We start from the raw sequence: 11,741 nt of genomic DNA, 5'->3' as shown, positions 1-11,741 counted from the left end.
CCTGTGTCATGGTGGAGCAAGGAGTGTGAGGATGCAGTGAAGGATAAAAATAGGGTGTTGGTTAAAGTTAAAAATAGTAAAAAAACAAAAAAGTTGATGGAATGTTAAAAAAAGAAGCCCATGGCACAGCGGATCATAACAAGGGAAAAAAATTGATTGGAGAAAGTATTGCAATGAAATAAATGACAAAACGTCTGTGGAAGATATGTGGAGGAAAGTTCGATGTATGAATGAGTTAAAAAGTGGCAGTAAAGAGATTGCAATACTGAAGGTGGAAAAAGAATATATAGAGGATGATGAAAAGGTGAAGGTATTGGTGGAGGCCTTTGCGAAGGTTAATAGCAGAGAAAATTGGGATGAGGATTTTAAGGAAAAAAGGATAGCCTTTCTAGGGAAAAAAGATGTAGATAATACTATGCATATGAAGTTTGGGTTAGGTGAAATTAAAAGAGCTATAAGAGAGAGAAAGAATACTGCACCAGCAAAGGATAAGATTTGTTATGTGATGATATCAAAAATGTCAGACCGGTGTTTGATGATATTATTACAGTTATTTAATTTAGTATGGAAGACGGGTATTATCCCTAATAGTTGGAAGCAAGCAGTAGTGATTCCTATCGGTAAACCAGGAAAGGAGATTTCAAATCAATATAGGCCAATTTCTCTGACATCTAATTTGGGGAAGATAATGGAAAGAATGGTTAACTATAGGGCATTGTATTTCTTAGAAAAATAAAAGTTGTTGGCAAAAATGCAAGGGTTTTTTTAGAGGTAATGGATGATGGATCAGATTTTAAACTTGGCAACAAATTCAGAAGGGGTTTGTTATTAAACAATATAGGGCAGCAGTATTTTTAGATATCGAAAAGGTATATGATATGGTACTGAGGGAAGGAGTTTTGGTTAAAATGCATAATTTAGGGATAGTAAGGAAAATGTTTAGAGTAGTAGAGATTGAGAATGGAGTTCTTCAAGGAAGAGTTGTGAGTCTGCTTATTTTTTATATTATGATAAATGACTTGCCAAACTGTTGAAGAGAAGGACATTTTTATGTATGCTGATGACTGTGTGGTTTGCAGTAGACAAAGGAATTTGAAAAGTGGGATTAAAGTACTGAATGAAAAATTACATTTATGGGCAATAAAATGGGGGGGGGGGGGGGGGGGGGGCAGGGTAACGTTTTCAAAATCAAAAACAGAAGAGTTTATTTTCGATTATAAGAAGAAAACAGAAGACATTAGAATTGAGTTTGATGGGATGATGTTAAAGGTAGTACCAGTGTTTAAATTTCTGGGGGTGTTGTGGGATGAAAAGTTAACATGGACTCAGCACATAGACAAAATAATTGTGAGATGTAAAGGAAGGATGAACCTGCTGAGGAGTATATCGGGGAACTCATGGGGAGTAAGTATGCAAACTCTGTTAATGATCCATAGAGCGCTGAGCAGGCCTATACTAGATTATGGATGTCTGGTATATGAGGAAGCAGCTAGTAAGGAGCTAGTAAAACTGGATGTAGTACAAGCTAGAGCTCTGAGAATATGCAGTGGACCGCGATGTTTATCTCCAGTTACAGCATTGCAAGTACAGTAGTTGCTGGGGAAATGCTTCTCTTTTTAAGAAGGAATATGATGAGAATTAGGTATTGGGCTAAGATATTGAATGGAGGAGATGGAAATCATGTTCAAATGATTTTTTAGCCCTCTTGGGAGTATGAGGTATTGATGAGGAATTAGTGTCATAAAAGAAAAGGAGGAAAAAGGGGTTTTCTGTGAACTGGCAGGGAAATGGGTAAACCGTGTATGGGAAAATTACTGTAAGATTTTTACAGATGAGTCTAAAAATACAGTTAATGGTAGGGTTGAAGCAGTTTATTACATTCCAGAATTTGAGGTAGGAAAATGTGTACGTATTACAGATAACATGTCTATTATGATGGCTGAACTCATAGGGATTGTTTTGGCATTACAATGGATTATAGAAGTTAAGGTAGAGAAGGCAGTAATTTTTTTCAGATTTGTTATCAAGGCTACAGGCAATTAAGAAAGAAGAAAAAGGGGATAGAAAGGATTTAGTATAGGAAGCAATATATCTGGTGTCAGAATGTGTGTATTTAGGATTGTATGTGGTTTTTGTGTGGATTCCAGCGCATAGAGGAATAGAGGGGAATGAGAGGGCGGATGAGTTAGCAAAAATGGCAGTGAAGAAAGTGAATGTGGTATGGATGTGCATTATGGGTTAAGGGAGTATTATAAAATAATAGGAAACATTACAGTGAATATGTGGAATAGGGAAATTCTATAAATCACAAAGTAAAGTCAGTTTGTGAAAAGGATAGTATGGAGGGAATAGACAGGACAAAGTTAACCCAATAAGGCTGTTTATAGGACAGCCAACTTTAAATAAACATTTCTACAGAATTGGAGCGCAGGAGAATGGGTTGTGTAGGAGATGTGGGGTTATGGAAACTGGAACACTTGATGAGTGAATGTGCTGGATATAGGGAAGTGAGATTAGAGGTAGGGGAAGAGTTGAGGGCTTTAAATATTCAGGATACTTTTTTAGGGATAATAATAGAATAGATAGGGGTATGGTCAGGTGTATAGGGAAATTCATTAGGAAAACAGTCCTTAAAAAAAATCAGTAATCAAGGTGTTGGGCTCTCAATAACAATAATCAAAACAAACAGTAGGTGGCGACAATAAGGACTATGTGGGTGCATTGTGATAATGGGTGGTGGGACAGGAATGCATGCTTGTGATTTGGGAGCCTGCATGATGGAGCAAAATGTAACCCTGCAGAGTGAGGGGCTGGGTGAAGAGTTAGTTTTGGAGCTGTGAAAGGGTAGCTGTTGTTTTTTTGAGTTGCCGAGGTAGACACGCAAAGACTGTTAGCTTTGTCTGTGTTGCACGCATGTTTATTAAACCCTTGTATTTATCCTGTGTCTGTTATTGTTTATTGCATTTATTTGATTGAACTGCTCATTCTTGTAAAACAAAAACATACCTAACCAACTTGAAAACAGCTGCCAATTATATATTGCATTGCTTGAGTAGGCTGACGTGGAAGAGGGATGTCTGGAGAACAAGTCACTTTTTAGGCCCTACCTGTGTTCCACGTTTCTTTCATGAGATCACATTTTGAATCTTTTGTTATGTACATTTCTAGACCTGTGCAGTAACCAATACAATTGCTGTTTACTTCCCAATTTTCTGAGAGGCTGTCTTCCGATTAAGTAGGAGAATGGTGAAATCATTCCATAAGCACGCAACAAAGAATCACATTTTAGTGAAAAATCGAAAATGATGCGTTTGACTGCAGCTTGAAGTTAAAAGTGTCCTTGTGTATCAGTGTCTAGATGCCTCATTTCTTGTATGTGAGGTACATGGCAGTTTTTTTTTTTTTTTAATTTTATTGAGATAACTTTAAATAACATTACCCAAATAACATTTATAAACTACTAACCTGAAAAAGTTATCAAGTTTTGCACTTTTTTTGTAAATTGTGCAAGGCCTTCTACAATTTCTTCTTCTGCACTCTTCTGAGATGGCATGGTTATGCTTTGTGCTTGAAAGGGTCGTGTTTATTTTTTGTAGTTTTTCCCCCAGCTGATGTGGTAACCACACAAATTGTAAACTTGGTTGCTTTTCTGGAAGGAGAATCCGCCCCTAACCAAAACGTCATCAATATAATATTCTCATGATCAATGGTCATTGTGTAGTCAGTCCATCATACTTTTCTTGTGTTTTTTATTTTTATAATCTGTACAGGACTTTGCACTTCCCTGCAACTTACCACGTGAACTGCGGTGTCATGCGTTTGCTGTTTCCCTACACTTTCCTGTAAAAGCTTCCTCTGTTTATTCAACGCATTTTAAAACATAAAACACCTGCAAAGGCTATGGCTGCCACTCCTTTATGACGAGTTGTGATGCGCAACATGCTGTACATGTATATCAAAATTATATCCCTCACACAAAATGCAGTACTATACACCCTGAGCCACAAATCACCAAATAAAATAGCACGGGTTGGTGTCGCCTATAATAATACAAGTACCTCACATTTCAAAACTTTGCCAGAAAGAATCGCGTCGTATGAAGCCGGATATTTTTTAAACTGCGTAGCTAGTTGTGGGAGTGGCCGGGTGCAACCTTTTCTGGCAGAGATCCCTCCTCTATTTGCAGCCCGGGATATATAACCTTGCAGCGGACTAATTTGTACGAGTCACTCACAGAGACCACTTTGCCGGTTTGTAGTGAGAAGAGATCGTCGTAATCTTGAGTTACGTACTGTATTATTAATTCCTTTTATAAATCCCAGAATACCGCAGCAACAATATGGTGAGTTTTACATTTTACAGAATTGTATTTATTTAGTTTAAGTTACTGATGAAAGATGTGTTTATGGTAATGCATAATATCTCGTTTTAAGAGATAAACGTGTGTTTTATTTTCTGATTTAAAAACTATCGTTATTTGTTACTTTGCTTTAGTTCAGACTTCATTTTCCAGCTATATTGGGATACCTTGTTTGATGTCAGTGAAAAGACACTTTTTTTTTTTTTTTTTAAAGCGCAGTGCCACGAGTCACAAAAAAGAAAATAGATGTTGACCCAACTCTGTTAAATTAATTGGATTAACTGCTATCTTTTTCTTCGAATCAATAGCTATATTTTACAATCGTTTAGGTGAACCGTGTTATTTTGAAAGAAAGTAAATGTAATTAAAAACTTTTAATTTGTTTTGCATTGCGAAGCAGTCTATGATTGTGTAATGTTGAAATTGAAGCTTCGTAGCCGAATGCTTGTCACATTATGAAGGCAGTAGTAGTTTCTTAATTTAAACTCCGATTTGTTAACAGTGACGCTTTGCTATAAAGTGTCCATTTTGAACTGAAAACAGATCAGTCATTGCGCTTGTAGTATCTGAAATGACCACAGGGTGCGCTGCTGAACAGACTGCTTTGCTGAGCAGTGCCAAAAGACTGTAGTTCTGTTGTTTTCAAGCTATGCTCTCAGACTAAATAAAATGTCTTAAGTTCAAGAATGTATCATTTTATTCATGAGGATTTTATAGTTAAAATATATAGTAATTTTAATAATTGAATTCCAATGCAATATTTACTTATGTTGCCACACTTATTGAAATGAAGGAATACCTAGTGAGAATATTTTACTACAAACTTTTGCAAGCAAAAACAATGTTCCACACATGAAGAGGGTGAATGCAATTTGTGGCAGGTCAGTCAGAGTAGGGCTTGGTTATTGATTCACCTTGCACAGCTCCACCCTCCCTCAGGTGCTTTACATCTGATTGGACAAATACAATCCATCAGAAAATGGAGGGAAATCCATAAAAAGTTAAGCGCTAAGCAAAGTCGGCTAGCATCTCGATAAGTAAAAGGTAAAGTTTGTGACAACAGATAAAATGTTTATTACTGGAGTTGTGGTAGTGATAATGCCTAGTTGTACGACCTTTGAAACATTATTTACATAAGACTGGACTTGGTAGCTCACTGTCCTGGTTGTGAAGCAGTTGGAACCAGTGAGAAATAATTGCATCATTAAAGAAAACAGCTGACAGAGGTGTTGAATGGACATGTGTGAAATTGGCCTATTTGTTCCACACACTGAGGCTTGTATAAACAAGCGGACCTGCCAAATGGCATGTCCAGCTAAATTCTGACAAAGTGCCTTCAGCACAGTTCCCACACGAAGGCAGCTTCTCTCTTCTATTTCCCGGTGTTATGAATTGCCCTGTGTTTGAGCCGAGTGTTTGTTTTGACTGTTTAACTTTTAACAGAAATAACACAACCTTTTATAATGCAACCAGCATGGCATATTCACTTTCAGCATGTAAGCTAAGTATTTATTTATAGAGCTGTGATACTAGTTTCACAGGGCTTGCAGTCCAAAGTCCCCATTTTGCACCTGGTGTGTCAGATCTGTCATCACTTCGCGGGTGACTTTCAAAGCCACAATTACTCATCTTGTTGAACGAGGTTTTCTTTATTTTAGTTACCTGAAATGCAGTTTTGAACCTGAATTACTGAAACTGCAACGTGACCTTGTGATCTATGATAAATGAACTCTTGCTCAGCCATCAGATAGGCTGTAACTTTCAATATTTAACTCTGAATAATTTGATGGGGCTTTTTAAATGGTGATGTGCCCTATTGATAGATACATTGGTAGAAATTAACGAAGTAGCACTGAAGGCTGCTGGTTGCAAGATTTTTGGTACATAATTCTTCTGTTTTTTATATATAATGGTGTAGGTGCAGGTTTTCTATTACCCTGGCACAGTGTTGTGTTTTTTTTTTTTTTTTTTTTTTTTAATGAATGTGATTAAACAGGATTCAAAGACTTGGGAGATGGAGATGGGGGTGTGTTTTCATAACGTGTGTTAGAAGTAGGGACAGTCTGTGTGCGTGTGTGTAAGTGTTTGAAAGTGGCTGCTCAAGTATATGCATGATCCTTCAAGTGCCAAGTCCACCCCCCTTTCACTCCTAAAATAAGAAGTGAAATTGAACTGCACAGGATGCACACATGCAGTCGACTCATTATAGACTTTCAATTTCCTTGTGATTTGGAAAGACCATTTCTATTTAACACAAGCCGGGGCATGAAATGACACGCGCCCAACCTATGCAGCCCCCCAAAAATAGAATAGGACATGACCAAAAGTCTCTGCCCAAACTAGGCAAGCTCATGGAGCTATGGGATGTGTGTTTGCCATGGTTCGGAACTCTAGCTGAGGCTGGGGGTATTTTTTTAAAAATAGAACTCTGGTGCAGCAGGCTTAGGGAGGAATAAGTGTCGAATCTGATCAGCACACACTGCTGCTGCAAACAGGAGCAGCTCCCCAGAGGAATAGGTGTCTATGATCAGCACACACTGCTGCTGCAAACAGGAGCAGCTCCCCAGAGGAATAGGTGTCTATGATCAGCACACACTGCTGCTGCAAACAGGAGCAGCTCCCCAGAGGAATAGGTGTCTATGATCAGCACACACTGCTGCTGCAAACAGGAGCAGCTCCCCAGAGGAATAGGTGTCTATGATCAGCACACACTGCTGCTGCAAACAGGAGCAGCTCCCCAGAGGAATAGGTGTCTATGATCAGCACACACTGCTGCTGCAAACAGGAGCTGCTCCCCAGAGGAATAGGTGTCTATGATCAGCACACACTGCTGCTGCAAACAGGAGCTGCTCCCCAGAGGAATAGGTGTCTATGATCAGCACACACTGCTGCTGCAAACAGGAGCTGCTCCCCAGAGGAATAGGTGTCTATGATCAGCACACACTGCTGCTGCAAACAGGAGCTGCTCCCCAGAGGAATAGGTGTCTATGATCAGCACACACTGCTGCTGCAAACAGGAGCTGCTACATCACTGTATAGAACTAACTAATTTTGCATCATAAAGTCAAATGAAACCTCCTGAATAATGTTATGTTAACATATTGAATTACATACATACTTAATGAAAACAGAAATAAAAAAATGTGACATTTCAAAATCGAACATGAAATACTGTACTACTATTATAGCTTCCGGTAGACTTGTGATATAATTTTGTAGTTTCTTTGATTACCATATTTCTTTGGATTTAAGACTCGGGACAAATTTCCCACTCTCAATTTGAGGAAAAATTTAAACGTCAAATATGCATTTACAAAGATACAACCTCAGTTACGCACACAGAAGCAGTTTGCGGCTGTCTGGTGTCACAGGGAGCCAAACTTTAAGCTTACCATTTTCATATATAGCTTAAAACTCTCAATACAAATAACATCCCTGCAGATTAAATACAGACTCTGTCTTTAATTCAAGTAGCTCCTTGTGTTAAGGTCTGAAGTTATACTGATTTGTAACATATCTGAGGTTTACACACAGAAGATGCTGGCTTGATTTTCAAGAAATCATCAAGAAGCAAAATTGCTTCTTTAAATGCTTGTCAGTTGGAGTTTCCCTGATTTTATTTATTTTTTATTGTGAATTAAACATATGGTGACCGAGCAGTTGTACAGTAGATAGCTTTACTTGTTGGAATTTCACTCAAACTCTGCCCTTTCTGTTCTAACGGCGCTGTAGCATCTTCTAGATGCCTGTTTGTGGATTCTGAGGCCGCTTTCAATTTCCTAGCCTCATTTGCCATTTTGTGGACAAAGACTGAGCTGTCATTCAGAGAAGACCAATTATCTCAATACAGTGAGCTTTTGTTGAATGGGGAAACATTTACGGTAACTACATAGTGTTAGTAAGGAAAACAGTTCAGGACCTCGCTTTCATAAAACATTGTTTGGATACCTGTTCAACATTCAGACAAGTATTAGAATATTCATTCAATTACAAGATGTTATCAAAGCCATTATATGCAACACTGTACTAAAGTTGAAAAATATCCCATTGATAGAATGGATGGTCTGCCATCCCCCTCATGAAAATACTAATTGGGCAGTTTCTTCCTCTCTTTCTCCTCAGCGTGAGTGTATCTCTATCCATGTTGGCCAAGCTGGAGTCCAGATGGGCAATGCGTGCTGGGAGCTCTACTGCCTGGAGCACGGGATCCAGCCTGATGGGCAGATGAATGGTGAAAACGCTGTTGGATCAACTGATGATTCCTTTACCACCTTCTTCAGTAACACTGGAGCTGGGAAACATGTGCCTAGGGCAATCTTTGTGGACCTGGAGCCCACTGTGATAGGTAAAGACTGTACCTTGTTCCATAGTAGATGGTTGGAAATGGAAAGTATATGATAAGTTTGATTTTTGTTGGCAAGACTACACAATGCAGGTTTGTGGCCTTTTAAATAAAATGCTGTTGAGAACATAGTTCTAAATGTAGCCACTGGAATGACCAAAGGTGAATGAACCATGAAAAGTAGTCCTGTTATTATTAACTGCATGGCACAAGGTAGCACAAGTTATTGTGAGTAGCAGAATATGGGGATATATGGAGGTGCCTCTGTCTCTGTATTTACGTACACAAGTCACACCTACATACCCAGAACCTGAGTCTATATGGAGAAACACCTTCATTGTCCATAAGACATGGGGATCTTTTGATTGCAGTAATTTGTATCAAGTTATGGCTGCGTGTATCTTTTATCAGCATACTTGCTTGTAGAGGGCAAAGTGATAAAACTGTTACATTTTCAGATGAGGTTCGCACTGGAACTTACCGTCAGCTGTTCCACCCTGAGCAGCTCATCACTGGCAAGGAGGACGCTGCTAACAACTACGCCCGTGGGCACTACACCATCGGAAAGGAGATCATCGACTCAGTTTTGGACAGGATCCGTAAACTGGTCAGTATCTCTATCTCCTTTCGTGTCCTAGCCTAAAGCATAATTCAGTAATGTCACCACTACTGAATTTAGTTGTAACTTAACTTATTGTGCAAATCTAATGTAATGGCATCCTTCACTTTGCCCTGTGACCTAAGAAGGCTACCATAGTGGGTTAGTCTACTATGGCAAGGACTCATGCTTCAGATGCCATTGATGTAATAACTTTCTGTGCAAGGTTATGTAAGGAGTACATGCTGAATTTATTTTTTCCCTCCCATATAGGCTGATCAGTGCACAGGTCTGCAGGGTTTCCTGGTTTTCCACAGTTTCGGTGGTGGCACTGGTTCTGGTTTCACCTCCCTGCTGATGGAACGCCTCTCTGTTGACTTTGGTAAGAAGTCAAAGCTGGAGTTTGCTGTCTACCCAGCTCCCCAGATCTCTACAGCTGTTGTTGAGCCCTACAACTCCATCCTGACCACCCACACCACCCTGGAGCACTCAGACTGTGCCTTCATGGTAGACAACGAGGCCATCTATGATATCTGCCGCAGGAACCTTGACATCGAGCGCCCATCCTACACCAACCTGAACCGTCTCATCAGTCAGATTGTCTCCTCCATCACTGCCTCCCTGCGTTTTGATGGTGCCCTGAATGTTGACCTGACAGAGTTCCAGACCAACTTGGTGCCCTACCCCCGTATCCACTTCCCCCTAGCCACCTACGCCCCAGTTATCTCTGCTGAGAAGGCCTACCATGAGCAGCTGTCGGTTGCCGAGATCACCAATGCCTGTTTTGAGCCGGCCAACCAGATGGTGAAATGTGACCCCCGTCATGGCAAGTACATGGCCTGCTGCCTGCTGTATCGTGGAGACGTGGTGCCCAAAGATGTCAATGTAGCTATTGCTGCCATCAAGACCAAGAGAAGCATCCAGTTTGTGGACTGGTGCCCCACTGGCTTCAAGGTGGGCATCAACTACCAGCCTCCCACTGTGGTGCCCGGGGGTGACCTGGCCAAGGTTCAGAGGGCTGTGTGCATGCTGAGCAACACCACTGCCATCGCTGAGGCCTGGGCCCGCCTGGACCACAAGTTTGACCTGATGTATGCTAAGCGTGCCTTCGTCCACTGGTACGTGGGGGAGGGTATGGAGGAAGGCGAGTTCTCTGAGGCCAGAGAGGACATGGCTGCCCTGGAGAAGGACTACGAAGAGGTTGGCATTGACTCCTTTGAGGAAGAGGAGGAAGGAGAAGAGTACTAAAAAAAGACCCCTGGGCTCGGGATCGGAAGGAGGGTTGCTACATTTGCCAAATACCTGAAGTCCACAGGAAACATTATCTTGGATGTGTACGGAATGGGTGGTCCGCCCGATCTACCCCCATTCACGGTCACTTCTGCTAATCTGCTTTACATTCTGAACAAACTTCCACAATAAAATAATTTGGTTCTGATAAACAACCACTGGCAGTTTATAAAGCACATGCCCTTATAAGCAATGAGAGAGGTCTATGTGTATAGGATCTTGTGTATTTGCTGACTGGAGTAGCATTTACATTTCAGGTGGTGTAAACATATGTCGCTCATGTAATAATGTAGAATAACCAGACCACATCTATTATAAAAACAACATGCCTCATGTCTTTTGGTTATAAACCTGTAGGTAATCATGGTGTGTGGGTGATTAATTGATATAACTGCAAATGTTTAATGCCGCATGGAAATCTAGTAACTATTGGAATACTCAAATCAACTTATTTAATGCCAACTGCTTGGTTGCCCAGAAAAGTATGATTTATGATACTGTCTGTATGCTGGTATAATGTACTAATGCTGTTTGTATGCAATATAGGTGAGATTTTTATTTTCTTGGTCTCTGCCAATGGCAATCAAGATTTATTTTATTTTTTACTTGAACACACTTTTGGTTCAGAAAGAATAGTCATAAGAAAGCAGAATGGTTTAAAATAAATAAATAAAGGGATTCTTTTTTACTTTCTTTTTGGCTTTTACCTTTTTACTAATTTCTCCCCCTACTGCTTTCCAAGAGGGCAATGTAGAGAAAAAAAGTTAATACACCAAGTAATGTTCATTTTTATTTAGTGACCTTCCTTTTGCGATCTCCGTTTGCCACGAGTCGCACATGTTAACTTGCAGGAAACCTGTGGGGTGCAAAACCCTCACTTGGGAGTTTATTTATATTTTGGTGGGGCTTTTGAAAAAGCTGTTTTCATTGTTAAGTGCAATATTTTATTTTGGTAAAATGTTCATGCATACAGAAACCATGTGACTGTTAAAAGCCCTTATTTTTGTAAATAAACATATTTAACCCAAATGAGTGTAGTGTGTGTGTGTTTTTTTTTTTTTTTGTATTTTATTTGCAGGCTGTGGTGTAATAAGAGCCAGTATTATAATGAAATCATCATAGTGTTTCTTCATGGTTAAGAATTTTACTTG

At 39.8% G+C, this 11,741-nt stretch overlaps 1 protein-coding gene across 1 annotated transcript; it reads left to right on the top strand.

Moving 5' to 3' along the window:
- The first annotated feature begins 4,220 nt into the window (after positions 1 to 4,220).
- Positions 4,221 to 11,619, top strand: LOC121322960 (tubulin alpha chain-like). The gene is made up of 4 exons (XM_041263617.1): positions 4,221 to 4,342; positions 8,483 to 8,705; positions 9,161 to 9,309; positions 9,574 to 11,619. The coding sequence occupies exons 1-4, from the start codon at positions 4,340 to 4,342 to the stop codon at positions 10,546 to 10,548; spliced, it is 1,350 nt and encodes a 449-aa protein (XP_041119551.1). The 5' UTR covers positions 4,221 to 4,339; the 3' UTR covers positions 10,549 to 11,619.
- Positions 11,620 to 11,741: the final 122 nt, after the last annotated feature.

This window comes from Polyodon spathula, chromosome 11, assembly GCF_017654505.1.
Source record: "Polyodon spathula isolate WHYD16114869_AA chromosome 11, ASM1765450v1, whole genome shotgun sequence".
NCBI classification, from domain to species: domain Eukaryota; kingdom Metazoa; phylum Chordata; class Actinopteri; order Acipenseriformes; family Polyodontidae; genus Polyodon; species Polyodon spathula.
This window is presented reverse-complemented; position numbering and strand designations above follow the sequence as displayed.

Bases quoted from the DNA above. Each gene is read 5' to 3' on its own strand.
- LOC121322960 (XM_041263617.1), top strand. The intron at 8,706-9,160 runs GTAAAGACTGTA...TTACATTTTCAG, and splicing joins CCTGGAGCCCACTGTGATAG to ATGAGGTTCGCACTGGAACT. The intron at 9,310-9,573 runs GTCAGTATCTCT...CCTCCCATATAG, and splicing joins TGGACAGGATCCGTAAACTG to GCTGATCAGTGCACAGGTCT.